Source organism: Sporothrix brasiliensis, assembly GCF_000820605.1.
Source record: "Sporothrix brasiliensis 5110 chromosome Unknown Cont15, whole genome shotgun sequence".
Taxonomy (NCBI): domain Eukaryota; kingdom Fungi; phylum Ascomycota; class Sordariomycetes; order Ophiostomatales; family Ophiostomataceae; genus Sporothrix; species Sporothrix brasiliensis.
The window spans coordinates 767,413-795,071 of NW_024467134.1; the positions used below are offsets into that span (position 1 = coordinate 767,413).

A 27,659-nucleotide genomic window follows, 5' to 3' on the forward strand; every position below is an offset into this window, starting at 1 on the left:
AACACTATCACGTGATACAATAGGATACATGCGCTGGCCATTCACGTGAAGATTTTACAAGGCCTTCATCTGCTCGATTGATCGAGACTCTGTTGTGTTCTTTACCCGCTGCACGAATGGGGCCTATCGTGTTTTATTCAGGAGTGAGACGACAACGTCATGCTTGGTGTGCGATATTGGTGCACCGCAACATGTGCCGTGGCCAAAGAATAATAAAAAAAGAGAGAGACACAAAAATGAAAATAAAAAGACGAAATAAATATCACGCGAACTAAGCAGCAGATAAACAGTTTCGAATTCTGAGCTCGACGGTGAGAGCGTCGGATGTTGACCATTGCCATATCGGATATCGGTTGGCTGTCGAAGAGAAAGGGTGAGAGGAGGGAACATATTCACCGAACGTGGAGTCGCCTTTCACATTTGGCTGCTCTCGATTGCTTTCCACCTCTGCGGAGTGCATCGTCATGGTACACAATTTCACTTCACCTTTTTATGTCGTCATTTTGCGTCAATTTCATATTATTGGCCTGAATCATAGAAGGCATAGCATCATCTTCACCTCCCAGAACGCCAGAACCCGCCATGCTGTAAAAGACGATGCACCAAAACGCTACAATACAACTCAAAACAAACAATAAAATATCAAGAGGAAGGAGAACAACGTCCCCCCCTTCCTCCTCTCCCCTCTCCCCTCCCCCATCACGCAACATACCGGTACGCCGCCGGCTCCGAGTCCTCGATACGCTCCAGGTACTCGCGCGAAATCAGGTCCTCGATGCGCTTCTTGACCATGGCCACCTCGGGCCGGAACCGGCTCGCCAGCTGCGTGACCACCTCGGTGACGAGCGCCGTGTGCGTCAGCTCTTTGCGCTGCTTCATGATGCGCACGACGGCGGCGTCAATGGTGTGCGAGCGCGTCTGGTTGTTCTTGTCCTCGGTGGCCTTGCGCTCGTCCTCGCCCTCGACCTTGGACAGCGCGTTGATGACGGGCACCTTGATCTTGAGGGACTTGCTGGCAAACTGGGCATTGAACGCAAACGTGTCGGTGGGCTTGATCGTCTTGGTCAAGGGGCTCTTTAGGAGGACGCGGCACTTGGGCGGGATGCACAGCGAGGCGAGGGCGCGCGTGAGGTCGGCGGCGGGGATGTTGGTCCGGCCCTGGATTTCGTCGAACGACAGCGCCGGCGTCGAGCCGTCGTCGCGGGCCGGCAGCTCGTTGAAGAGCAGCAGGACAATCATGCCGTGCGTCGGCGCATTGATCTCGTAGCGGCGCTCGCGGCTCAGCGGGCCCTTGTCGTAACCGGGGATGCGCGGGAAGACGCAGCGGATGTCGGCGCTGCCGGCCGACCCGACCCACGAGAGCACGCGGCCGCTGCGGTTGCGCAGGTAGAATTTGAGGAAGCTGGCCTGCAGCCGGCGGATCTCGGGCGGGTAGGTGCAGCCGGCCGGCGCGCTCGACAGGCCCGCCTCCAGCTGCGACGAGCGCCCCATGACCTCAGGGGGCCAGTTGTTGCTAGTCAGCACGTTGACGCCGAGGTCGATGGGCGCCGCTGTGTCGGCGCCCACGCCGTCGTCCGCGCCATCCCCGTCCGCATCGTCGGCCGTAGATGATCCGGCCGTCTCTGTCGACCCCAGATTCTGCACGTAGCTCGCATAGTCGCGCGTCAGCTCCTCGGACGTCGCCATGTCCTTGAACATGCCCTCAAACTTGCTGGTAAAGGCCTTGCCGAGCTCCGACTGCATGCGCGAGATCATGAGCTTTTCGGCCTCTGGGTTCTCGCTCTTGTTGTGCAGCAGCCGCCGCGCCAGGTGCTTCTGGTAGTAGCGCTCCAGCATGTCCTTTTCCGTCACGTGCTGCACCATGACCGTCGCCTTGTCGAGGGCCGCGTCGATCTCGGCGTCGCTCTTGCCGCGCAGGCCGCGCTTGAAGTTGTCGTCGATGAACAGCGAGACGTACTCGGCGCTGCGCGTGCACAGCCGGAACAGCTCGGTGAAGCTGCTGGCAATGGCCGACTGGATGGCCAGGTCCTGCTGGAAGCAGTCCCGCCACAGCCGGTCGAACTTGTCCTTGAGGTCCAGGATGTCGTTGACCCACTTGATGGCGGCCGCCGTCTGCTGCGCCGACGCCGATAGCGGCGCCTCGCCGGCCACCGAAAAGTCCGTCTCGCGCAGCGTCTTCTCGACGTCGACGCCCATCTCAATGATGCGCACCTGCAGCGCGTTCCGGAGCACGACCTGCTTGCTCTCGACGCGGCCCACCAGGTCATAGAGGATGGCGAGGTCGTCGGTGCGCTCGTCGTCTACCATGGCCTTGAGGCCCGTGCCGTCCATGGCCAGAAACTCCTCGAGGTGCGCGGCAATCAGCTCCGCCTCGAGCACGCGCGCCGTCTTCTGCAAGGTCTCCTGCGACACCGTGTGGCCGCAGCGGTCGTGCTCTTCGCGCAGCCGCTGCCGCGTCTGCCGCAGCCAGACCCGCGTGTCGCCGTCCCGCAGCAGCCGCTCGCACTCGGCCTTGTAAAAGTCGGTCGTCGCCTGCAGGAACTGCGGCTCGAACATGGTCAAGTAGAGTTTGTCGTCTTCCTGCTCCTCGTCCGTCTCGTACAGCGCCTCGAGCATCGCCACGCAGCTTCGCAGGAGCGGCCGGTCGACAATCTCGCCGTCACGGTCCATGTTGATCTGGTCGAGCACGACGGCCGCGAGGGTCGTGTAGATGGTGGGATGTTGGTAGGAGACGCTGCCGCTGGTTCCGCTGGTTCCGTCGGATCCGCTGGTGCCGCTGGTGGTGCCGTTGATGCCGCTGGCGAGAGCATGGCCGTCCGCACCGCTGCCCGCAAACTGGTCGGACTGGCGGTTCCATATGGATGGTGGGAGCGGTGCTTTCAGGATGTGGTCGCGGTAGAGGCCAATCGTCGTCGCGTAGATAAAGGGCCGGTTCGAGTCCTGCGCGTCGCGGTCCAGATACATCAGCACGTCCGCCACCATGTTCATCGACATGTTGTGCCGCTCCCAGGTCTCCTTGAGCCCGCGCAGCAGCCGCTCGCCCATCTCGCGTCGGCTGTGTGCCGTCGTGCTGGCGGCATTGTGCAGACTGACAGCCACCAGCCCCTGCGTCACCAGCGGCCAGATCTGCGAGATGACCTTGTCGGCAAAGTACCGCTCCTCGAACCCCCTGACCCGGTTGTAGAGCTCCTCGCCACGCTTTTTGAGGACGCTCTTGTACGAGGCGCGGTACAGCTGCTCAAAGGACAGCTTGCCAGCGTTTTGGTTGTGGATGTCGTCGAGGGCGTCGCGGATGAGGCCCCAGTTCTCTTCGAAATCGTCCACGCCGCCCACGGCGCGTGCGACACCACCGACCTGGACAGAAACCGGGTTAGTATGTCCTTACAGAACGACAAAAAAATAATATAAAATAGAGGCTATTTCACCATTGACATACTCGTCGGGGTGCGCGGATCTTGCCCTTATACATGGTGGGCGGCCGTCGTGAAAACGTGAGGAGACAGAAGCGTGAGTGTAAAATCCGAGATTCTGGTTCCGGTATATAGGTAAAAGGTAGAAAATAAACGTGAAAAGGATGAAACAATAGCTTTGGCGTGGCTCGCTGTCGATAGGTCGGGACAAGTTGTGTCGGTAGCTAGGACAGAGATACCGGCGCATGGATATGTAAAGAGATTTCGGCGAAGACGCTGAAGCAATCCATTCAGGTGATTGTCAGGTACGAGAAGCGAAAAGAGGTGAGAGACGCCGAGACGAGAGGCAAAAAGAGAATCGAGGAGAAGAGGACGTCGGCTTATATACAGAAGTGCCTGCGAATTAGCGGCAGAGGTGGGCGACGCAGAAGAGTGCACTGTTAAGGCTGGAAGGTGCTCGGCGCGCAACACTGTCGGACAGTACTCGGGGATGTTGTCGTGAGGCTATGACGTAGCGCGTTCAGTGCGGAGTCGACGATGAGAAGATGAGAAGATGTTGGGTGAAGTTAGGAAAGTCTCCTTTGCCCGTGGTAATTTGAAAATGACAAGCCGGGCAAGAACCCCGCGGCCGTGCCTGCCCTGTTGACCCTGTCCACTGACCCTGGAGCTCTGTCCAATTACAGGCTTGGCCTGCCCAACGCCGCCCGTTTAGTAGCAGGCTTTGGGTCCACAACAGCGGGAGGCGGAGGCCTTATCGATAAGGCCGAGAGAACGTCGCAGAAGCCGCTGGCAGAAAATCATAAAAAACAAAAGTTCAAATTAACGAGTTCGTCATCAACACACCACTGGCTGACACCGTTTCTCTTCTCGTCTCACGCGTGACGCCTACCACTGCCAAACGATAACAAAGCAACCCTGATCAGCCTCCTATACCAGCGTCTCGTCATGGCATCTCGAACTGCCTGGTCGCGTCTTGCGATGCAGCCTCTCTCGACTCTTGCGCAGCGCGGCACAGCGCCCGCCGCTGCCTCGTTCTCGTCTTTGTCCTCTTCTGCTCTCCGTAGCCTCGCCCGACGTCCGGCGCCCGCACCAGTTCCATTAGCGTCGTCTCCAGCTGGCACATTCGTCCGCCTCGCCCACAACATTCCGCGGCCCAAGGCGGCAGCACCTGCCGATCCCTTGTCTGAGGCGTCCACTCCGTCCATGCCAGCACGACAGCGCGGCAGCGTCGCCGGCTCGGGAAAGAACCCCAACAAGATTGGCCTCGCACCGCACTACGAACTCACGTTCACCTGCCTGCCCTGCGGCACCCGCTCGGCCCACCATGTCTCCAAGCAAGGGTACCACCACGGCTCTGTGCTCATCACCTGCCCGTCGTGCCGCAACCGGCACATCATCAGTGACCACCTGGGCATCTTTGGCAATGTGAGCAAGGAGGGCGGCAGCGGCGGTGGACGCACGATTGAGGACATTTTGCGCGAAAAGGGCCAGCTCGTGAAAAAGGGCACGCTGGGCGAGGACGGCGACGTGGAGTTTTGGGAGGACGGCACGACGAGCGAGCGGCAGACGCGGCTGGCGGCGGAGGATGTGATGCTGCCGCAGTCAAACGAGAAAAAGGACAAGGACAAGCGGGCCGACAAGGAGGCGGCCCCCGGGTCGACCTTTACGAGCGCCGGCAAGGCGTGAGGCGAAATGGGGAAAAGACGAGGAACGAGAATTCGTTGGAAAGAGCCGCTGAGCTGGTTATGAATATATCACATGGCGTTTGGACTTGGGATCATACTGTGGGACGGGATTGAAAGGCGTTTGGATCTCTTTTTTATTTGCATTTGTGCTGCTGTGCAGTTTCTCACATCTCCCTTCTCCTTTTGCCTTTAGACTTGGCACGGAACAAAAGGCATCTCTCTTTCATAGACACAAAAGTGCACTGCAATGTAACAATGTGCTTTATTATAATTGCGAATGGCTACAAATCTGCTCCCAGTGAATTGCGTATCCTGCCCGTTCCACCGTCGTGCGTACCATGCAATGTCCCACCCATCGTACTCCGCGATAAAACATTTGTTACTCCTCATCATAATTTTCTCACGCCCCCCCTCCCCGCCTACTTCTTCCCCAAATCCTCCTTGAGGGCCACAATCCGGTTCAGCACAATCTTCTCGTCCGTCGAGTCCGAGTCCTCGGCAAAGTACGCCACCCGAATGCCCTGGAACCGCACGCTCTCGGGCCCGCCCTTGCCCAGCTCGCTCTCGCCGGCCGCCTCGGGCCACGGCGCCCGCCGCCGCACCTCGTCGAAGCCCGACTCAATGAGCGCGTCCGGGTAGACGATCTCGCTGTCCGGGTTGATGTCGGCCAGGTAGCCGCCCTCGGCGTCGTTGGGGTTGTCGGACTTGAAGAGTGGGTTGTAGACGCGGACCTCGGCGCGGCGCGAGCCCTTGTCGACGGGGGGCACCCACTGGATGTACGTCTTCTGCTTCTTCGTCCCCGCCGACCGGTCGAGCACGGCGCGGATCTCGGTGACGCGGCCCGTCGTCTCGTCCTTGGTGTACGACGTCGCGCGGATGGGGTAGGGCACCTGGAGCAGGCCGACGGACTTGCCGGGCGCCAGCCGGAAGAAGGAGGGGTCGGCGTCTTCGCGGAAGTCGGCGCGGTCAATGTAGATGGTGCGCGAGAAGGCGACGTCGTGGACGCCGACCTTGGGGTCTTTGGGGTTGAAGGGGATCGACAGGGCCTTGCCGTCGAGACCGCCGAGGTTGGCCGCATCGGCATCGGCATCCGCCTCGTCGCCGCCCTCGCCGCCCTCGACGCCCTCAATGACCACGGGCACAGGATCTAGCACTAGCATCAGCCGCGGCACGGTGCGCTCCAGGTACTTGCGCACGGCCTGCTCGAAGCGCTTAATGTCAATCACCGAGTTGGTGGTGGTGACGCCGAGCTCGTTGACAAACTCGAGGATGGCGCCGGGCGGCACGCCGCGCCGCTTGATGCCAATCAGCGTGTACAGCCGCGGGTCGTTCCAGCCGCGCACGATGCCCGACTCCACCAGCTTCAAGATCTTGCGCTTCGAGAGCACGGTGCCGGTCATGGACAGGCGGCCGTACTCGCGCTGCATGGGCTCGTAGACGCCCAGCGTGTGGTTGAGCCACTCGTAGCTGACGCGGCTCAGCACAAACTCGGTCGTGCACAGCGAGTGCGTGATGCCCTCGTACGAGTCGCACAGGCAGTGCGTAAAGTCGTACGTCGGGTAAATCTTCCACTTGGTGCCCGTCCGGAAGTGCGGCGTCGCCAGCACGCGGTACGCCGCCAAGTCCCACATTTGCGGGTTGCCGTCCGCAATGTCCTGCTTCATCCGCAAAAACGCCTCCTGGGGCTTGTACTTGCCGTCGCGCATCGCCCGGAACTCTGTCAGGTTGTGCTCGACCGTCTGCTCCGCGTGCTTGCACCGGTACCGCGGCCGGCCCTCGCCGCCGCCGCGCTGGTCCTTGATCTCCGCGTCCGTGCACTGGCACACGTACGCCCGCCCGCATTCAATCAGCTGCTCGGCGTGTGCGTACAGCCGGTCAAAGTTGTCCGACGAGTACGTGATCGTGCGCGGCTGGAAGCCCAGCCACGTAATCATGTCCAGGATCGCGTCAAAGTACACCTGCTCCTCCGACTCCGGGTTCGTGTCGTCGTACCGCAGGTTGCACGACCCGCCGTGGTACTTGGCGAAGCCAAAGTTGACGGCGATCGCCTTGGCGTGCCCAATGTGCAGGAAGCCGTTGGGCTCCGGCGGGAACCGCGTGCGCACGGGCTTCATCGGCCGGATCTTGAACACCTCATCCAGGAAGCCAACCTTGAACATTTGCTGCGGGTCGATGCTCGGCTCGTCGGCCTTGGGCGCCGCCGCCGGCTTGGGGTTGGGCGCCACCGGGTTGCTGGCGGCGGCCGCCGCCTTGGCCTCCTTCGCCTTGGCGGTCGCGGCCGCCTTCTCGCGCTTCTTCAGGCGCTTCTTGAGCTCGCCCTTGGACACCATCTCGCCCGTCTCCTCGTCGAGCTGGAGCTTGGCCGTGCTGTCCACGAGGTCGGCCATGGTGGCGGTGGTCGGTGTTGGTCGGTGTAGGTCGTATGCTATGAGGGTCGCAGCTCGTAGGAGGACTGCCGCGTTCTCAATGGCGAGATACCGTGCTCGGTCGGTGTTGTTTTGAAGGTTTTAAGTCGGATAAGTTGAGTCAGAATTCAGCGAAGAGAGAATGGACAGAAGGTCGAGTTGGTCGTCTTATAATCGTCTGTCGCCCTTACCAGTCCGCTGGTCGTCCTCTGTCGTGTATGGACTGTTGACCGATGTGTCTATCAATGCCGTGGTGGTCGAGTGACTCAATGCTTCCCGTGTTTTGCTCTCTCAGGCTCGCCTCTCCCCTCCCTGAAACACTTAAAATGCCTGAAGCTTTTTGGCGCGATAAGAGATAAGACATACGAACCGCTGGACTCCGCCCCGCACCTTCCTTTTCTCGGCCAAAGTCACTCGAACGTAGCACGCCGAAAATGGATTAGCGGGCCAATTTTTGTGGCAGGTGCGACCGTGTAAGTGTGCAGGAGTGCACGAGAAGCTGCATCGCCCCTTTTTTCACTGCCTCAATGACAGTTAACAAACACAATGTCTACAACAGCCGTTACATGCCGCTTCGATCACGGCAGCCGATGGAAAGCGGACAGTTACGGAGAATGACAGCCATCGATGACCTTGGCGGAATACACGAGTGTCTGCGCGTTGGCTTCCGCTCGACGGCACGTGCGATGTACTGACTACAAAACAAACGTCTACGAATAGTGACGACAAGCCAACGTGGCAATAAACGTTCAAACACTTTATTCATTCGTGTCTATCATACTGTCATTGACCCTCCCTTAGATGGAAAAGTCCTTGATGGCCTTGGTCAGGCCGAGCTCCTTCTTCTCGGACGCGTCGAGCAGGCCCAGCGCCTCGCGACGCGTCGGCGCGTCGGCCTTGAAAAAGGGCTTCTCGGCCAGCGAGGTCACGCGCGTGCCGTGGCGCGGGTGGCGGCCGCCGTAGTCCCAGCTCGCGTTGTGGATCGTGATGCGGTTGTCCCAGAGCGCGCTCGTGTTGGGCGTCCACTTGAAGCGCACCTGGATGTCAACGTTCTGCTCGTAGACGTCGTACAGGTAGTTGAGGATGACGTCGCTCTCGGCCTTGTCGAGCCCGACAATGCGCTCCGTCATGACGCGGTTGACCCACAGCGCCTTCCAGCCCGTCGCCGGGTGCACGCGCACGAGCGGGTGCGTGCGCTCAATGTACTGCGGGCCGGCCTCGGGCTTGTTGCGGTCGAGGTACTGGTGCGCCGAGCGGTAGACGGCGAGGCGCCCGTCGATGATCTTGCGGAACTCGGGGCTCAGCTTCTCGTACGCGGCGTAGCCGCTGGCCCACAGCGTGTCGCCGCCAATCGGCGGCACCGTGTCGTTGTGCAGGTGCGTGATGCCCGCGGGCTGGTGCTCGTGCACCAGGTCCGTGTGCCAGCGCGACGCGCCGCCCGGGTGGCGGAAGTCGGCCGAGCGCTCCGTCGCCTGCAGGTCGGGCCAGATGACGGTGACGCCCTCGACGCCGGGCACCTGCGGCACCTGCGGGTGCACCTCGACCAGGCCGTAGTGCTCGCCGAGGCTGCGCTGCTGCTGCGGCGTCAGGTCCTGGTTGCGGAAGAAGACGACGCTGCGCTCGGCGATGAGCAGCGCCAGCTCGTCGCGCTGCTGGTCCGTCAGGTCCTTCAGCTGCAGGCCCTCAATCTCGGTGCCAATGTGCGTCGTCAGGTCCGTGACCTTGGTGGCCGCCGACAGCAGCGCGCTCTTGCTCTTGTCGGCGCGGGCGCCCGCGTCCTCATAGGGCCGGTCCTCGCTGCGGATCTTGTACACGTCGTCCAAGTAGAGAGGGCGGGAGGGGCGGTAGGGGTAGCCGTTGGAGAGGTCGATGCCGGCCTTGGTGAGGCGGTCGGCGGCGGTCTTGGGCAGGCCGAGCGTGTCCTTGCGGGGCTCGGCGACGTCGACAATCGACGGGTCGATGGGAGCAGGGGCCATTGTGTATGGGCGTGTGGAGGTTGTGTTGGGGAACGGTTGTCACAGGGACACAAGACGGGATGCCTCTTTGGGTGTCTTGTACGTTTGACGAGTTGCAGGTGAGTTGGGTGTATACAGCAATACGAACGACTACAGGACCAGGCGCAATACCTGCTTTTATAACGGGGAAGCATCAACGGCAAGTCACTCTCGCATTCATGATCTCATAAGCACACTTGAGTTGCCCACCCTTCACAATCCCGACTTCGACGCCATATGCCAGCCGAAGACGACACAGCACTACCCCTCACACTTGGGAGCGACGGCCTACCCTTTCCAGAGGCCACTATCGGTTGTGTCGTCGTTTCGTCGACTGTGATTTGTTTGGGTTCAATACGTTAGCTCCAAAGGCGTCACGGAAGGAAGGCTCGGCTACATCGCGTGAGCATTGTGTGCATTTGGCGTGCGCAGAGGACAAGTCAAGGATGTCGCAAGGCAGGTGTCGCAGAGACAGGGCGAGCAAAAGGTCCGAAGGCCGTGGGAAAGGGCATCCCATGATGAGGCAAGAAGAGACCAAGGCCAGAGACCCAAGGCTATGGTGAATGGGCATCGACAACCCCTCTTTCGTGGCTTTGCTTATAAACCAGGCAGGACAAGCTGGGGAGACGGAACGTCTTAAATGCAAGGAGGAGCAGAGAAAGGGTGACAAAAGAGTGCGGAGTACGGAGTACGGAGTCTAAGGCAGGCTTCTCGGACTCTGCACGCCAGTCAGATTTGCTGGAGAATGTAGGCGATCGTCGCTGGTGGGATGAACAAATTCAAGGGCCAGATGACGAGATTTGTGCAGCAGTTACTTGTGAGACGAGAAAAGAAGAGGATAGGGACTAAAGCTAGCTGGAGATAGAAGGACAGACAACTTGTCGGCTCCAACGTGGGATATAAGAGGATGGCTTTTTTGGAGAAGGATGTGGGGAGGTGAGATGACAAACTAGCCACAACAGCGGACTGAGAGGTGTTTGATTTTCTATTCTTTTTCTTTCTTTTTCTTTCTTTTTCTTTCTTTTTTCTTTTTATTTTGTGCCTTGCCCTTCTTTAGATATTCTTGTTTTTCTTTTTCTTTTTCGTTTTCTTTGCTGTTTCTTTTTTATTTATTTTGTTTTATTGCCCCCCACCTTTTTCGCTCTCTATTCTCAATTACTGACATTTGATACTATTGCCTTTCGCATCCATTTCGTCCCCTTCCTAGCTCCAACTCCTCACTAACACCATCAGCACGGGAGTGGCGCAATGCGTGGGCGGTCGATTGTGTGATCTGGCCTGGGCCTCTGCAAATCTCCAACTGGCGCGGCGATTGGACAGGGTACTGCGCTTTTACCACTCGATACGGTGACCTTCGTGAAAGTGGAAGAGAAACGGCAACCAAGGCAGGGCAGAAATGGGAAATAGTTAAACTTAAAAAAAAAAAAAAAAAGGAAGAAAATGACAGCCGTCACGACGTTTGCATACGGCCGATACATTTGAATTTGAATGCCGCTCGTTTTCCCCTTTGTCTAGACCCTGTACAGGAAAGCGCCGTTGAGCTTGTTTGGGCTCCATGTCTCCTCTAGACGACACCCAACGTCTTTTTAAACGTCTTTCCCGGCGCATGTCCTGGTTCAGTCTCGTCCGCAGCGTAGTCGTATTGTCGATAATTCTAAATTGTCTCCTCTACAGTATGCCCCGTTGCCCCCACGCGCTTACCGGCTGTTGTTCTTGTCTTGGCTAGATTCGATCTTGTTTTTCGTAAATCGTTCCATTCACGGATTTGAAGCTCTTGAGGCGCTCAGTCTCAGTCTGATTCGTATTCATTATAGATTCGCAGACAGCACAAGCAGTAGGATGCGGTTCGTAGTTGCCCATTTGAAATATATCTTCAGCATCGTCGTCTTGTGCCGCCCGATAGTTTGCCAAGTGCAAAACGTCCCGAGAGGATCCCGCCGAATGGAGGGCGACTACGACACTTCCTGTTCCATCGGACCATTTATCTCCACGGCCTGGCCGGGGTTGCCCATTTTCGTTTCCATCGTCGCAGGCAATAACGATGGCTTCAGTGGGGAGCGAGATCTCATCATCACAGACGTCGTCGTCCTCATCGGCTTTTGTCCAACCAGAGTCGAGAGACAACGATGATGGAGCCGGAGGAAAAGCAAGACTGAACGTTGTGGCCCCGTTGCAACGATAAACCTATCCATGCTGACCTCGAACTGCTCGGGGAAGGCTCGCGGAAACAGGAAGAGGCGACGTTTGGCAAAGCACGCAACGACATACAAAGTACATGGGGTTGGGTCAGGAAGAGGAGATGATCGGCGGGCGTGTAACCAAAACGCGTATACTGTGGGTTCACCAGATGGATGCATGGCACGGAGACATATTTTCGGAGACCTAGAGGTTAAGTAGAAAGGAGAAAAAAAAACCGGATGCCATGCATACCATTTGTACATTTGTAGCTGTGCGGTCAAGCTATGGGTGGCCTGGCTGCAGTGATTATGGACGGATTTGGGTCTGGATCAGCTAGGTCGACTGACTTACACGGGACAAGTTCTCTGGCCAGGCGAGTAGACGAGAATCTTGGTGTCTATCTTTGCCATACAAACAGTCTACAATGTGCTAGAAAATATGCAATGTATGACAAGATTACGGAGTATTAGCAGATTCTTAACAACTCCCTGTCTAATATCTAATGTCTGACGTCCAGCGAGAGCAGCGTGCAAAGTTCTGCATCATATCATCCGTGCTCCCATGCAGGCCGTGCAATGCAGCTGTCAACAGATCGTCACCGCCCTGCCGCATATATAAGATTCCGCGTGTGCCGCGTGCACTCTTGCAGGTCTCTTCCTGCCCAGTGATTTGGTGCTTCTTTACCTGCACTTTTCTATTTCCTTTTATTGCACTTTCTTGTACCATAACATCACCTCACCCTCCCCGCACGCACGCTCACTCCATGGCCAACGACGAAAAGACGGCCGTCGGCCAGACCACGCCAGTGTCGACGACTGCCGACGACAGCACCGCGCCCACTGCCGACCACGCGGGCCATCTGCACTCTGCGTCGCCCTCCGACGACGATGTCGACAAGGACGGCCTGACGGCGGCCAACCGCGCCGTGGCCGAGCGGCTCGTGGCCCAGACGCCCAAGCAGACGTGGCGGTCCAACTTCTGGGACACGCTCGACAAGAGCCCCGAGGAGCGCAAGTTCCTGTTCAAGCTGGACGCGGTCGTGCTGACGTTTGCGTCGCTCGGCTACTTTCTCAAGTACCTCGACCAGGTCAACGTCAACAACGCCTTTGTGTCGGGCATGCGCGAGGACCTGGGCCTCTTTGGCAACCAGCTCAACTACATGACCACCTGCTGGACCGTCGGCTATGTCATTGGCGAAATTCCTAGGTAGGTCGTTCGGGATTGCGGCCCCTTTTCCTCTTCCTTTCCTCCCACCTGTACCTGTTCTCCGGTCTCACGCAGACAGCAACCTCATTCTCACGCGCGTCCGCCCGTCCATCTGGATCCCCGCCTGCGAGGTCTTGTGGTCGGTCCTGACCATCGTGACGAGCAAGTGCAACAACGTCACGCAGCTGTACGTCCTGCGCTTCTTCGTCGGCCTCGCCGAGAGCACCTTCTACCCCGGCATGCAGTACGTCATCGGCTCCTGGTACCGCCGCGAGGAGCTCGCCAAGCGGTCCTGCATCTTCCACGCCGCCGGCGCCATCGGCACCATGTTTTCGGGCTACCTCATGGCCGCCGTCTACCACCTCGACGGCACCAGCGGGTACCGCGGCTGGCAGTGGCTGTTCATCATCGACACCATCATCTCGCTGCCCATTGCGATTGCCGGCTTCTTCATGCTGCCCGACGTGCCCGAGATCACGCGTGCCTGGTACTTTTCGCCCGACGAGATTGCCATTGCCAAGCGCCGCATGCAGCTCGAGGGCCGCGCCAACCGCGCGCCCTACACGCGCCAGAAGCTCGCGCGCATCTTCCGCAGCTGGCACCTGTACCTGCTGGTCCTCCTGTACATCCTGTTCAACAACGGCGCCGGCTTCGGCGGCCAGCCCGCGTTTGCCCTCTGGCTCAAGTCCCAGGGCTACTCCGTCACCCAGTACAACGTCTACCCGACGTTTGCGTCCGTCGTCCAGGTCGTCTCCACCTTTGTGTACGCCTGGACCTCCGACACCGTCTTCAAGGGCGCCCGCTGGCCGCCCATTGTCTTTGCCGGCGCCGCCAACTTTGTGGTCTACGTCAGCTTTTCCGTCTGGACCATCCCCGCGAGCTGGAAGTGGGCCTGCTTCCTGCTGGCGTATCTCGGCGGCGGCATCTCGGGGCTCACCTTTGCCTGGGCCCACGAGATCTGCAAGGACGACAACGAGGAGCGCGCCCTCGTCACCGGCGCCATGAACGAGATGGCCTACGTCGTCCAGGCCTGGCTGCCGCTCATCATCTGGCAGACCGTCGACGCGCCCAACTACCACAAGGGCTTTGTCACCGAGATTTTCATCAGCGTCGGCCTCATCTCCGTTGCCTTTATCATCCGCTTCCTGCACCGGCGCGAGCTGCAGCAAAAGGCGCGTGTCCAGCCGGACGCGGGCGGTGATCAAGAAGCGGCCGTAGACAGCGGCATCGAAGAGCGGAGCGAAGGCGAAGGCGTCGAGTCGGAGGTGGTGGCGGTCGACGGCAAGGCCGTCCCGGTCACGGTGTCCGAGAAGTCGGGTTAGTGTACTGGAGGAAAAGGGCCGTGGCCGATGACCGGACGAAGGCAGTGAAGAACAAATCAGGGATAAGACATCTTGAGATCAATTAGCGCATTCCCCTAAAACTCTTGAACACGTCGTACAGAGCGAAAAGAGAAAGAGCGACCCTCTACACCGCAGTGTCCCCGTTTCTTCCACCTCGTCATGGAAGGAGCTTGATGCGGCCTCTAGCGCCTTCCTGCGCTGGGATCTTATCTCCCTTCTTTCCCCTTTTATCAATCGTCCCCTCCCCCTGGACAAAAAAAGGCGTACACACAAAATGTTCTAGCAGTCTTTCAGTGCAAGAAATCTTTAATTTAGCACTGTAACAGTGCGGACATCTCAACCAAAAAGCGTTTGTGTGTACGCGTTTTTTTGGCCAGGTGGAGGTCCCTTAACACGTGCACGGGCCAGGCCACTACCATCCAAGTAAACTACCGGCGCGCGGACCCTCCCTGTGTCACAGGCCGTTCCAGGGTAGCTCTTCAGGGGAGATACCCACTCTGGGACAGCTACTGTCTCACTATTGCCCCCAAGTCCCTTCTGGGGTTTGCTCACGGACAGAGAAGGAGCGAAGCTGTTTGCTCTTGCTGCTTGGCCAACGGGATCGGGTCATTGCATTTCTACTGCCGAATTCTGTCCTTTCATTTTTAATCTTCTTTATTTTTTTATTTCTTTTATTCTCAACAGTCTCAACAGCCTGTCACTGCCCCTGGTCTCTTGTCGAGTCACTGGTCCGCGAAATCCTGCCCTCTTGGCGAAACGCTCCTACCGAGCACATTTTTCAGTGGTTGCAACTGGTCTCCTGATTTTGAATTTGCTCTCCTTCTTTTCTTCCCATTTCACCACGCAGTCAACGGCTTCGGCGTGTTTCTAGTTGTATCTTCCTCAAAACTCTACTCTTGATTCCTCATCACCCCAACTCCTCATATTCCAACATCCACCATGGGCGACAAGCCTGTTGAGACACCGGCCGCGGAGGTCAAACCCGCCGACGGCGTCGAGGCGTCAGCTGCTACAGCGGCTACAGCAACTACTGAGGCTGCTGAGGCTCCGGCCACCGAGACACCTGCTCCTCCTGCTGCCGAGGAGAAGCCTGCCGAAGACAAACCTGCAGTTCCCGAGAAGCCTGCCGAGGCCGCTACCGCGGCTACCGCCGTCGAGGACAAGCCGGCTGTGCCTGAGAAACCTGCTGCCTCCACGTCTGTCACCACACCCATCCAGACTCTCTATGCTGCCCAGCAGGAGCACGGCCATCCCGAGATCTGGGGCGTCACCCTCGCCGACCCGGCCACCCACGTCCCGAGCCAGGTTGTCTTCCAAAAGTACCTGAATGCCAACGATGGCGATCTCCCCAAGGCCAAGGACCAGCTGCTCAAGACGCTGACCTGGCGCGCCGCCACGAAGCCCCTGGAGCTGCTGAACCAGACCTACAACCGCGACAAGTTTGCCGGCCTGGGATACGTGACGTCGTACCACAAGGACGGCGCCGACGGTCCGGAGGCCAAGGAGGTGTTTACGTGGAACGTCTACGGCAACACCAAGAGCATCGACAAGACGTTTGGCGACTTGAAAGAGTAGGTCCCCCGCTGTCGGCTGCGAAGCAGAGTCAACCGCAATGCCGCCACCACCACCACCACCACACCATCACACCACCACACGTAGCTAACTTGGCCAGATTCCTCCACTGGCGCGTCGCGCTGATGGAGCTCGCTCTCCTGGATCTCGACCTCGCCTCGGCCACCAAGCCAATCACCGCCGACTACGACCCCTACAAGATCTACCAGGTCCACGACTACAAGAGCATCAGCTTCCTGCGCCAGTCGGCCAGCGTCAAGGCCGCCAGCACCGAGACCATCAAGGTCTTTGCCCAGAACTACCCGGAGCTGCTCAAGGAGAAGTTCTTTGTCAACGTGCCGGCCATCATGGGCTTCGTCTACGCCTTTATGAAGCTGTTTGTCGCCGCCAAGACCATCAAGAAATTCCACCCCATGTCCAACGGGGGCGGTCTGGCGGCCGAGTTTGGCGCCAGTGCGATCCCAGACCTGGGCCAGCGTCTGCCCAAGGAGTACGGTGGCAAGGCTGGCGAGCTCAAGTCTCTAGGCAAGGAGACGAAGCTGGAAGCGGCTGCGGCTGAACAGCCTGCCAAGGAAGCCCCCAAGGAGGCCCCGAAGGAGGCTCCCAAGGAGGAGACCCCGGCGGCGGCTGCCGTCGCGGAGCCTGCGAAGCCGGCGGAGGAGGCTGCTCCGGCCAAGGTCGAGGAGGCAACCCCCGCCGCTGCCCCGGTGGAGGCCGCTGGTGAGACGGCTGCCGAGCCCGCCGTCGAGGCTGCTGCCGAGACCAAGGCTTAAACTAAACTGTTTGCCAACACACGAACAAAACACAAATGGCGACGAAGGAAGGGCGATATGTAATGGAACGATAGCTGTGAAATACCCAGAATGCACGTGTCAGGCGACAGGGGAAGAGATAAAATAGGGAGAGAGAAAAGGAGGCCTGGTGTTGAAGACGGACGAGAGCAGCAAGCATTGGTTTTTTTTGTTTTTGTTTTTTTCACATTTATTTCTGTTTCCTTTCTTCGAGTCCTTTTTTTGTCCAGTGATGGCCCTGGTGTCCATCCCACTTAATACCAGCTGTCGAAGCAACGAAGCGCCAGTTTGTTTTCACATTTGCCAAGCCACGGCCGACACAGTTCATACATACCATAATGCAGTCGATCTATTGTCCGTAGCAATTGTATAAGCTAGCAAACCCCACTACTGAGGATCGTTCTGTGGGGGAGCATGGCATTACTATATGAAGAAGATGCAGGCACTGGATGTGAACAGAAGGTTTTACCTCCCGTCCACAAAAACCCAAAACATGCAAATGGACTCGAACACGGACACCGTACAGCAGTGGACAACCCTCCAAAACGGCCTCGAGCATCTCGCCCGGGCCACGGCGCCCATGCCGACGCCGGGTCCCGATGAGGTCCTCGTCAAGATCCACGCTGTCGCCCTCAACTACCGCGATACAGAGGTCTGCATGGGTCTCTACAACCACCACAAGGCCGTGGCGGCTGGCGGGCCCGAGCCGCTCGTGCCCTGCTCCGACATGTGCGGCACCGTCGTCGCCGTCGGCCCGAATTTGGAGCATGCGCACAACGTCGGCGACCACGTCGTCTCCCTCTTCAACCACATGCACCGCACCGGCCATGTCCGCGCGTCCGACATGAGCACCACACTGGGTCTGCCGCTGCCCGGCGTCCTCCAGACCTACCGCGTCTTTCCCAGCATCGGCCTGCTGCCGGCGCCCGCGTACCTCTCCGACGCCGAGGCCTGCTGTCTGCCGATTGCGTCCATCACAGCCTGGATGGCCATCAACGGGATGCGCCCCTTGGGTCGGTCCGGCGGACAGGGCGAGGTGGTCCTTCTGCAAGGCACGGGCGGTGTCAGTGTCGCGGGCCTGCAGATTGCCAAAGCCAGCGGCGCCACCGCCGTGGTGACCTCGTCGTCCGACGCGAAGCTCGCCATCGCCAAGAGCATGGGCGCCGACCACCTGATCAACTACACGACGACGCCGCGCTGGGCGGACGCCGTGCTGGAATGCACCGCGGGCCACGGCGCCGACATCATCTTTGAAAACGGCGGCGCCTCGACGCTGCGGCAGTCATTTGACGCCGTCGCCTTTGGCGGGATCATCAACTGCATCGGCTACTTGGGCGGCAAGACCGACAAACGGGTGTCAGACGACAACGACGACGACGATCGCACGGCCATCAATGTGCTGGCACTACGGCGCAACATGACGCTGCGCGGCATCCTAAACGGCCCGCGGGACCGTTTCGAGGAGATGCTCCAGTTCTACAAGGAGACGAAAATCCGGCCCGTGGTGCACCGCGTGTTTGCCTTTGACGAGGGCCGCGACGCGATACAGTATCTGTTCCGCGGCCAGCACTTTGGCAAGGTGGTCATCCAAGTGTCGGCAGAGGCCACGCTGCCGCCGACATCAGAGTGATGCTACGATAGGAATATGGAAGAAAACGGTACAAAGTTCACACAAAATGCATCTTTGGCATACGGACAAAAGATGGGGGAAATGGGAAAGCCGGCAAGGGGCGCCGGTCGGTCTCTGAGGCCGTTGCTCGATTTGAAAATCGTAGCGAATTGGTTTTTTGTCTTCGTTTTGGTAGATTGACATATCCTGCCGTTGCCCGTAGGCCGCTCAAGGCAAGGAAAAAGGGGGGGGATAAAGCAAATTAAACAACACACAAAACGCCTTTTGTCGTACCGTAGACCCATGCCATGAAATTGTACAACATCATTTCATTTTTGTCCTTCCTAACCCGAATTTTTAAGTGTTTTTGTATATTCTCCGGTGGAAGAGACCCGCTCAGCGGACAATGCCGTCGAAGCGCGACTTGAACCACTTGATGGTCTCGTCGCGGTTGATCTTGTGGCTGGAGCCAACGCGGGCCTTGGCGCGGCGGCGGCGCGAGACACGCTCACCGGGGCGGGTCATGCAGCAGTAAAAGTCCATGCCGTAAATGCCGATGCCCGGGTCGTACTTGATGCCCAGGTCGATGTGCTCGCTGATACCGAAGCCAAAGTTGCCCGTCTCCGAGAAGTTGCGCTTGCGCAGCTCGTACTCCTTGACCTTGAGGCCGCGCTCCAGGATCTCCTCGGCCTTGGGGCCGCGGATGGTGACGTGGACCGAGATCTTCTCGTTACGGCGGATGCCGAACGTGCGGACGGTGTAGCGGGCCTTGGAGTAGACGGGGGTCTGACCAGACAGCTGCTCCAGCACCTTGGCGGCACGGGTCAGTCTGTCACCAGACTCGCCCACGGAGATGTTGAGGACGAGCTTCTGGATGCGGAGCTCCCGCATGGGGTTGGCGGTCTTGTCGGACTGCGACGAGTTAGATGTGAACATGATCAAGAGATTGAGATTGAAACGAAGACTGGGCGGAGAATGCCTACCATTTTGATGGTTGCCTCGAGGGTCGTTGAGGAATTGGGCGATGTTGTCGTTGGTTGGCGGTTGTCGATGAAGAAAGAGTGAAAAAGAGACGATGCAAAATTTCGGGGGGAATATTAAAGTGGGCGATTTTCTGGGTGCGAAAATATTTTGTGCGGGCGGTGACAACGGCCAATTGCAGAGGGATTGGGAACAAGAAAACCCTATTAGTACAGTCACGTGTGACGTCGCTAGCTGGAAACCATATTGGGTGGGCGACGACCTTAACTCCGATGAGAGCTCTGAAAGGCCATCTGTCTTATGTCATCCGACCCACAGTCCTCTCACCGCCCGCCGCGGCAGAAACTTCGGCATTGGCGCCTGGCGTTTTGTTGATGGCGGTTTCGCGATACCTCACGTCGACCTCTCCCTTTCCTTCTCCCTCCCCTCCTCAGGCATCCCCAAGCATCCCACAGCGGCCACTCTTGTCAAGACGAACCATCTTTCCAAGACGAAACTGCGCCGAAGCTTCTCCTACCGAGAGCTTTGAAGAACCTCCCTCCGGGAAGACGCTTGGCGAGAAGCTTTGGCTCAATTTTTGAAACCCCCTTCTTTCACAAGGAAGCTTGTTTGGCTGCCCAGCAGCAGCGAAAGTTGCCCAAGATGGCGTCCAACAAGCAGGGCAAGATGGTGCGTTCCCTGCCCCTACCACGAAGCTACTTTTGTGTCCACGTCCATACTAACAGTGTGTCTCTCGTCTAGGCCGGATACGTATGTTCCACATGTCCATACAGCTCCATCGAGAGCTCCCCTTTCCCCTCCCTACACTACGCGTTGCTGACTTTTGCTATCAGATCAACTACCGTATGCGCATCACGCTCAACGACGGCCGCCAGATGACCGGCCAGATGCTCGCCTTTGACAAGCACATGAACCTCGTCCTCGCCGATACCGAAGAGTTCCGCCGCATTCGCCGCAAAGAGACCAAGCCTGCCGCGTCCGGCTCCGGCTCCGGCGCTGGCGGCCAGGCGACGACGACCACCATCGAGCGCGAAGAGAAGCGCACGCTCGGCCTCGCCATCGTCCGCGGCGCCCACATCGTCTCGCTGTCCGTTGAGTCGCCGCCCCCGGCCGACCCCAGCGCCCGCCTCGGCAAAGCGCCCACGGCCGGCGTCGCATCCGGCCTGGCGGCTGGTCCTGGTGTTGCGCGGCCGGCCGGTCGTGGCGCACCTGCGCCCATAGCACTGGCCGGCCCGGCAGCGGGTGTCGGTGGTCCCGGCCAGCCTTTCCCGCCTGGCTTCCCAGGCGCGCCCGGCTTTGGCCGCGGAGGTCGTACGTCTACCTTTTGCCTTCTCCCCGTCCGATCGTTTTCCAGTGCTAACAAGACAGCTCCCCCCGGCTTCCCTAGCGGCAGCGGCTTCCCGCCGGCTGGCTTCCCCGGCGGCCCTGCTGGTTTTGCGCCGCCGCCTGGCTTCCCTGGTGGCGGCGGCCCACCACCCGGCTTCAACGCACCCCCACGGCGGTAAAAGCTTTGTGGCACGTTGCGGTTGGCTGTCAACAGGCGGTTCGACGGTGTGTTTGCCGAGATTATGGCAGCATCTAGTGTGCACTGGTCATAAGAGGCTAAAGGTTATTTTGTTGTTTCTACTTTTCCACATACGGCGTTTCAGAGTTATGGCACCACATCAAAATGGGGCGAGAATCCGAGCAAAAGGCAATATACAAAACTTGGGGAATGTTATTTCATACGACTACTTTGTGCGTCAGTCAGACCCTTGACGGTTGAGTTGTGTTAGCTGCTAGCCAGGGGCAAGATCAATGGGTGGGCATTATTTACATTAGAGTGAGTTTACTCCATTCCACGAGTGTTGCACACGTTGTTTCGTAATTAGCATCTGTTACGCTCTCGGCAGATTGTTCACAGTTGTTCACAGTTGTTGCGTCCTCATTGTCAATATGCGCACGTGACCGTTATCGCGCGTTTTCGCTCGGTGCGATTCAGCGCGAGAAGCCGTCGTAGGAAATCCGGACATAGAGGGGCAAGTCCGACGTTTCCGCCTGTTATCAGGGCGAAGCACCTAGGACTCTCAGGCCTTTCAGGGCGTTTTCGGGGCGCACAAAGTCCCTGTGGAACATTTTCCCCAACCAAATTCCCGCCAACCAATCACTCCACATTATTCTCATTTGGTGACCAACCAACCCGTTGCGCATCAAACTTTCTGGTCCAAACATCGATCCAACAAACGACACAATCCCTTTGTCGACGACGTCTCTCCTGTCTTTCCTCCCTCGACAACACACACCATGGCGGCGTTTATAAAGGCGGCGAACGCCAAGATCCGGTCGAACCCGGTGACCGACTACATCTGCTCAACGCGTATGTATTTTGCGGTTTTGCTGTTTTGCTGTTTTGCTTTGCTTTCTTCTTGTCCCAAAATTTATGACTCCCTCCGCTCGCCGGACCGCCCTTGTCCGCAATGTCCGTACGACCAACACTCTGCTCTACCACGTCCGCCCGTACTGCAACGACGAGGACACACGCAAGCGCACGATACGCAAGAGCGGGATATGCCATTGAATCGACTTTCGACGGCAAAGGGACTCGAGATGCGGTCGTCGGCGTGGTTCTGCCCTTGCGCCGTTGTCGCCGATGACTGGCAGTGAGCCACCTCGGCCTGGGTTCGAGCGATGCGGATGCAGCATGTCTATGCCTCTCTGTGTTGCATACATATGGTGCGCGGGTGGCCAATGCGGCCGTGGCGAAGCCGGCAGCGTACATTTGGGCTCGTCCCGGCACCGGCATGGAACGGGCAACAGTGGACGCCTTTGTTGAAGAGCGTTGGACATTGTGTTGCTAGGACGCTACGGTGCCTCCGTCACCAGCTTGACTGCACTCCATCTTTATGTTTACGAACTGGCGCGTGCTTTTCTGTACAACAAGACCGACAGCGGACAGCAACGATCGGCGTGCGGACAGAGTCATGTGCCTCGTTCTCGTCCTGTGCCTACGTTGGATCCCTACTAACACTCTGTTCTCGCATCTAGACTTCTGGGGCCCCGTCTCCAACTTTGGCATCCCGATCGCCGCCGTCATGGACACCCAAAAGAGTCCGGATCTGTAGGTCATCTGTCCCTCTGACGAACCGACAAACACGTTTATATCTGTGCGCTCCGTTCCCAGACGTCCCCGCTAATGCCTCCTGCAGGATCTCCGGTAAGATGACGTTTGCCCTCGTCATCTACTCGGCCACGTTCATGCGCTACTCGCTGGCCGTCACCCCCAAGAACTACCTCCTTTTCCTCTGCCATTTCATCAACGAGGCCTCGCAGCTGACCCAGGGCTACCGCTACATGAACTACCACCACTGGGGCGGCAAGGACGCCGCGTCGTCCGCCACGTCGAGCGTAAAGGGCGCGCTGGAGGCGGCCAAATCACAGGCCAAGGCCGCCGAGGCCAAGGTGGAGGCTGCCGTGAAGAAGTAAAGGGTGAACGACGGAGGCGACTTGGTTGCGAGGCGGAGGGGCGGAGGCGACATACAATGGGATAAGGGACGGTTGAGGACGAGGAAATGCAAGAGGTCCTTTATAAGCAAGGGACGTTCATCTGTCATGTCAATCTATCGGCACGTCCTACTCGGTCTGCAAAAGCTACCAAGATCAACAAATTCAAACGTTTTTCATGTGTCCAAAGCGGACAGCAGGGTGTCGATAAAGGAGGAGACCATGGGATTTGTCCACAAGCCTATTAGGTTGTCAAGTTGCGCGGATGCACAACGTCGGCATTGCATCGTTTCTTGGAGATATCCTAGACATATATGAGAGCTTGTCCTGGCATCGGCAATGGGAATAGTAGAAGCACATAATTTACTCGCTCATATATCTCGTTACATTGTCTCTCATGCTGAAATAAACCAGGACTACCCAGTCACGGCTGGAACCAGCACCGCAGATGCATAGCAGGCAATGTGACACCTGGACTAGCCAAGACCGCGCAGACTTGTCCTGTGCAACGGATAGATAGGGCAACCGAAGCGAGCGGCAGCAATAGTAATGCACCACGGGCGCCCGCGTGCTGGGAGATGCTCTGCTGCTTTGCAGGGACCGATGGTGAAGCTACAGGCATGTCCGGTGTCTCGTCGTACATCTTGCTGGGGACACAATGTCTGGCCACTCCCCTCATCTCAGCTGATTCTGTAAGTCCTGTCTGTTTCGTGACTCCTGTCCAACCGCCGCGGCTTGGCAGTGTCTGTGAGTAACCTCTTGGCATATCTCGTGATGGTTTGACATGGAGTTGGGGCTTGTTCCGGCGTCCTACGAGGAGTGGTTATGAGGTAGGCTGGATCCATACACATGGACAGTACCATTGGACGTGCACTACTCTCTGAAATCGAAAACTAAGACGCGTTGGTGTCTACGATGCATCATTCTGTGATGCAAAACTATCGCGTCTGCTGCTGTGGTTGGCCAGTTCTTGATGCGTACGCATCAGAAGAGTATCTACGTTTTGTGATGCCTTGTTGGAGAGATTTATTTGGGAAACATAATACAACTATGTTATTGTGTTTCTATTATTTTGTATTTGAAATTGGTCTTTTTGAGATATATACATGTACGTAGTAGAGGTGTGCTTTTATACATTTAAGTATATTTCATATTACACATTGATAAAATTATTATGAAAAATTCCAAAATCATATTTGAAGATTTAATCACAAACATTGTCTTCCAGAACAAGTCTGCCCGAAACTGTCAGAAGTCCTGGGAGTATGCTTCTCTCCCCACACTTTGTGGTCCTTATGTCGGTTGACGACTGTTGTTTACTTGTTCGATTGGCCAATCGGAGGCTGGCGCCGGAAGTAGCCTTACCGGACATATACTGAACGACCCAACAGTCGGCATGGAAGAAGCAGCTGGACATCCATCCATGCTCCATGCCCCATGCCCATTGGCTCCTCATTTCTGCTTCATGTCTATTTCATACATGGCACACGGCTTCCTTTCTTTTGTCATTGGGTCTCGAGGGCGCCTCTTCTTTCCCCGGTTTCTATTTTCTTCCCGAAGATTTCCGGGATCCCGGGACCACCCGGACGACCGACGGCAGAAGGACCCAGACGAGGGGAACGGGGCTATGAGTATCCCAGTATATGTCGTAAACAGGGGTTAGACAAGAAAAGAAAATCAGGCGCAGGAACGGCTGTCGTAGTCAAAGTCCTACATAAAAAGTGAATGAAACCTGTTGAGCCAGACCTGGAGACAGTTTTGTGGGGAAGAGCCCGAGAACGACGAGAAACATGAAGGTTACAAGGAGAGCTCCGTAAAATAAGAGGGAGAAGGGGACGTACCAGTCATTCTTCGAAGGCCGTTAACCTGTGTAAGTGATAGCATGCTGGGGACCCAGCAGCCCTGGGAAAAAGGCAACAGCAGCTCTTCTTGTACGTTTGCCTTACTCTTTTGTTTACGAAGAACAACCTTGCGATCCATTTGCTTGTTTCCACCGTCAAGGTCACATTAACAAGCACACCATCCTTGTTGTCGGTTCCCTCGTCCCTCGCCCTTCTCGCCCTTTGTTCGGGGAAAGCTTGGGATGATAATGGACGAGGATGTTGGATATATGGCTTGCATGCTTCGTGCTTCTCGTGTTGGTATACATGCGGATTAGCTTATCATTTCCCCCGTACCCCAGCCTTGAGCATGCCATGTATTTTGTTGAACTCCGTAGTGTACCTGTTGACCGTAGTTTTATGGGGGCCTACCTGGCCCTTTTTCGTTTACTTCGTCTTCCTGGCACCTTTTTGGGTGTCGGGAGAAGCCGGCAGTCTTGCGTGTTTGATGGGCTTTGCCATGCTCTCCATGCCGTCAAGTGAAGCAGCTCGGCAGACCAAAGCAGAAACGACGGACGAGTCTATCGTCACAAGAGGCAGAGACCTTTTATGCTGCATTTTGCAGTTTTGTGTCGGCTGTGGAATGCCATATTCTTCTTTGCGTTGCCAACACAGATTATACAGTCTGAAGGCTGTCTAGTCAATGCAGGATTTCATCTGTATCAGCACTGTTCTGCACCTCGTTGAAAAGGATGCAGTTGGTATCAGGCAATACGATGCGGGCAAGCTAATGAAGAAATGCGTTGGGAAATAGAGCAATGCCAGTGTCAAAAGGAAAGCTAACGCGGGGTCCCGCGAAGAGAGAATGCTGGCTGCGGCAAACGTGGTGATTTGCTAATACTACCCCAAGTCCTAAAGCTCTGTAAAAGGCATTTGTTTGCGAGCAAGGCGCCGTCCAACCGGAGTGGGTGAGCCGTGACCTGCTGTGAGGTAACAAAAACAGAATCCTAAGACGTAGATCCAAAGGCAAATTGGCTGGCCCAGTAAAGCAAAGAGACAAAGAGGGACGGAGGGACGGAGGGGCAAAATGAATTCCGTTTTTCACCCGCGCCATGCGATTTTCCATGATCAATTCATATTTGTTTCATATCAACAGAAAATGGGGGGCATGGACTGGGAGGATGCAGGATTGGGGATTGTGAGATGGGGGTCCTGGCTGCCGGCGGAGAACCCAAGCCGGGCCCAGCTTGGATCTAAGATGGTGGTAAACTTCAGCCTCTAGACGCAATGCAGACTTTGTGAAGGTGATGATCTTGTCCCGCGAGGTACATTCGTATATGACTCAGTCGCGGTGACCCGTGAGCTGTGGTGAGCACGAGGGACAAAAAAAGCAAGGATGGCTCTATGGGTGGGCCGGCCAAGATGGAGAACAGGGAAAATAAAAACCGCATTCTGTTAAAATGCCATCTTTTTTGAATTTGAATTTCGATTTTCCGTTCTGATTTTTAGTGGTTCTTGTAAAACGTTGTATTTGTGTTGGTGGTCACATTCGTCGCTATTTTCGCTGCCTTTCCCACGGGTAATTTCACTCGCGTCAGCCGAGGTCGGAGGCGCCAATGGGAACAAGAAAAAAAAAGGTTGGACAGGACATGCAGGACTTCGAGTTGGTTTAGGTGCACTCCGCCCGTTAACTCGGGACGGTAGGGCGATGGCCCGAAAAGGCTAGTTTTTTGTCGGTGTGGTTTCCTTTTTTATCTCCTGTCTTGGTCTTTTACCTGCTTGGGTTATGAATGGACCTGGGCTTTGCCATTGTTGTCCTTCCGCCTCTCAATGGCACTGTAAATTAATGCGGAAGCGGCTGTCCGCCTCAGTATAGAGAACTCCGAAGGAGATTTTGCTTGACGCGCCAGTGATGGGCGGGCCACGGCGGCGACAAAAGACATGTGCACCTAGGCGGTGTACGACGAAGTGCTGTGCTCATGCTGTTATGTTCCATGTCTGTGAGACTCCGGGTATGATCATTGCCCTGATCTGATTGGCATCACAATTGTGGTCGATAGATAGGCGGTACTTTTCCTTGGCGGTCGACGCCCATTATTTCACAGGCTGATGGGCATAGCCAAGACTCCCAGAACGGCCGAGATGCAATGTATGGCAGTGTCAACAAGAAAAGGCAATTGGCAAAATGACGGTGAGGTTGCACGCGCTGTTGCCGAAGGCGCGTACCCCAAACAGCTTGATCTAGATTGGAGCGGCCTGGCCATCTTTGTCGAGCCCAGCCTCGGCCTCCCTGGTACCGCCTTGTGGCACACTCCTCTCCCGCTAGTGGGGGTCTCCAACAGAAGCTGGCAGCTGGAGGTGTTGGTAGACTTAACATGGGCCCAGGACATACGATTTGCTCGGCACAAAGGAAGACGAGAAACGTCCCATGATAAAGTCGTTGGTCAGACCCTGGAGGACGGGGCCGCGCCCTATCTAGCCACTATCAACGGACATTTGGCGCTTTGTGATTTTCGTCTGTTGGCCTTGTCACGGCGATCTTCGATCTGGGAGAAGGCAGGGGTTTTCGCTGGTCACAGGCGTCGAAGTTGCTTGGCCGTCGTTATCCTCGGCTGAACGAAAAGAACGATAACGAGAACAACGAAAACGAGGCGATGACGACACATTGGATAAAAGAAAGGCCAAAGGGTACGTTGATATGGTTAACCGCGTGCGACAACGTGCATTTCATCGTCTATATCGAGGGAATGTTGTGTTTTGGAGATTGTGAACGGAGATGCTGTTTCTCCCCTGGCCATCTCCCTTGGCTCAGGGGCAGCCAACAAGGAGCTCGAAAATGGCCCGTGGATTAAACAGTAATTGGCAGGAACGCCGGTTGACAAAGGTCGCTCTTGCAGCTTCTGTTGAAGAGGACTGCACAGGCTTGAATGTTGGGGTCCCGTCTAGAGAAGGCACGACGGGGCGCGCCTTTCCTATTGCTCGGCAGCAATTGGCTATTGGACCCCTCGCGCCTCCTATATCGTTTTCTCATGGTTGGCGGCGTACCTGCCCTGGGCTTGCTCTTTTAAGCACATGCTGCCCCTCCTAGTGGGAACCGTAATTCGTTGGCACCTGCCGTTTTGCCTGCCCCTCCTCACCGTTCTGAAGTCTTTCGCCTTTTTATTTTATTCGCCGTCTTTTTTTGG

The 27,659-nt window shown here is 57.0% G+C and overlaps 10 protein-coding genes across 10 annotated transcripts; 6 read left to right on the forward strand and 4 right to left on the reverse strand.

Annotated features, from left to right (window-relative positions):
- Nucleotides 1-699: 699 nt before the first annotated feature.
- On the reverse strand, nucleotides 700-3,469 carry SPBR_05602 (cullin 3; the record flags this gene model as incomplete). Its single annotated transcript, XM_040763865.1, has 2 exons — nucleotides 700-3,354; nucleotides 3,437-3,469. 2 exons carry the CDS (start codon nucleotides 3,467-3,469, stop codon nucleotides 700-702), a joined length of 2,688 nt encoding a protein of 895 aa, XP_040622021.1.
- Nucleotides 3,470-4,355: 886 nt separating this feature from the next.
- SPBR_06169 (DNL zinc finger domain-containing protein) lies at nucleotides 4,356-5,096 on the forward strand (the record flags this gene model as incomplete). The annotated part of the gene is made up of 1 exon (XM_040764431.1): nucleotides 4,356-5,096. One exon carries the CDS (start codon nucleotides 4,356-4,358, stop codon nucleotides 5,094-5,096), a length of 741 nt encoding a protein of 246 aa, XP_040622022.1.
- Nucleotides 5,097-5,514: 418 nt separating this feature from the next.
- SPBR_05728 (glutaminyl-tRNA synthetase) lies at nucleotides 5,515-7,482 on the reverse strand (the record flags this gene model as incomplete). Its single annotated transcript, XM_040763991.1, has 1 exon — nucleotides 5,515-7,482. The coding sequence occupies one exon, from the start codon at nucleotides 7,480-7,482 to the stop codon at nucleotides 5,515-5,517; it is 1,968 nt and encodes a 655-aa protein (XP_040622023.1).
- Nucleotides 7,483-8,297: 815 nt separating this feature from the next.
- On the reverse strand, nucleotides 8,298-9,476 carry SPBR_05998 (alpha-ketoglutarate-dependent taurine dioxygenase; the record flags this gene model as incomplete). The annotated part of the gene is made up of 1 exon (XM_040764260.1): nucleotides 8,298-9,476. One exon carries the CDS (start codon nucleotides 9,474-9,476, stop codon nucleotides 8,298-8,300), a length of 1,179 nt encoding a protein of 392 aa, XP_040622024.1.
- Nucleotides 9,477-12,435: 2,959 nt separating this feature from the next.
- SPBR_05784 (MFS transporter, ACS family, pantothenate transporter) lies at nucleotides 12,436-14,200 on the forward strand (the record flags this gene model as incomplete). Its single annotated transcript, XM_040764047.1, has 2 exons — nucleotides 12,436-12,878; nucleotides 12,958-14,200. The coding sequence occupies 2 exons, from the start codon at nucleotides 12,436-12,438 to the stop codon at nucleotides 14,198-14,200; spliced, it is 1,686 nt and encodes a 561-aa protein (XP_040622025.1).
- Nucleotides 14,201-15,160: 960 nt separating this feature from the next.
- Nucleotides 15,161-16,566, forward strand: SPBR_05921 (phosphatidylinositol transfer protein sfh5; the record flags this gene model as incomplete). Its single annotated transcript, XM_040764184.1, has 2 exons — nucleotides 15,161-15,792; nucleotides 15,894-16,566. 2 exons carry the CDS (start codon nucleotides 15,161-15,163, stop codon nucleotides 16,564-16,566), a joined length of 1,305 nt encoding a protein of 434 aa, XP_040622026.1.
- Nucleotides 16,567-17,077: 511 nt separating this feature from the next.
- SPBR_06020 (alcohol dehydrogenase, zinc-containing) lies at nucleotides 17,078-18,214 on the forward strand (the record flags this gene model as incomplete). The annotated part of the gene is made up of 1 exon (XM_040764282.1): nucleotides 17,078-18,214. One exon carries the CDS (start codon nucleotides 17,078-17,080, stop codon nucleotides 18,212-18,214), a length of 1,137 nt encoding a protein of 378 aa, XP_040622027.1.
- A 375-nt stretch (nucleotides 18,215-18,589) lies between these two features.
- On the reverse strand, nucleotides 18,590-19,129 carry SPBR_06228 (large subunit ribosomal protein L11e; the record flags this gene model as incomplete). Its single annotated transcript, XM_040764490.1, has 1 exon — nucleotides 18,590-19,129. The coding sequence occupies one exon, from the start codon at nucleotides 19,127-19,129 to the stop codon at nucleotides 18,590-18,592; it is 540 nt and encodes a 179-aa protein (XP_040622028.1).
- A 687-nt stretch (nucleotides 19,130-19,816) lies between these two features.
- On the forward strand, nucleotides 19,817-20,679 carry SPBR_06130 (small nuclear ribonucleoprotein; the record flags this gene model as incomplete). The annotated part of the gene is made up of 3 exons (XM_040764392.1): nucleotides 19,817-19,843; nucleotides 20,008-20,485; nucleotides 20,543-20,679. The coding sequence occupies 3 exons, from the start codon at nucleotides 19,817-19,819 to the stop codon at nucleotides 20,677-20,679; spliced, it is 642 nt and encodes a 213-aa protein (XP_040622029.1).
- A 778-nt stretch (nucleotides 20,680-21,457) lies between these two features.
- On the forward strand, nucleotides 21,458-22,636 carry SPBR_05999 (uncharacterized protein; the record flags this gene model as incomplete). Its single annotated transcript, XM_040764261.1, has 4 exons — nucleotides 21,458-21,530; nucleotides 21,815-21,991; nucleotides 22,199-22,271; nucleotides 22,360-22,636. 4 exons carry the CDS (start codon nucleotides 21,458-21,460, stop codon nucleotides 22,634-22,636), a joined length of 600 nt encoding a protein of 199 aa, XP_040622030.1.
- Nucleotides 22,637-27,659: the final 5,023 nt, after the last annotated feature.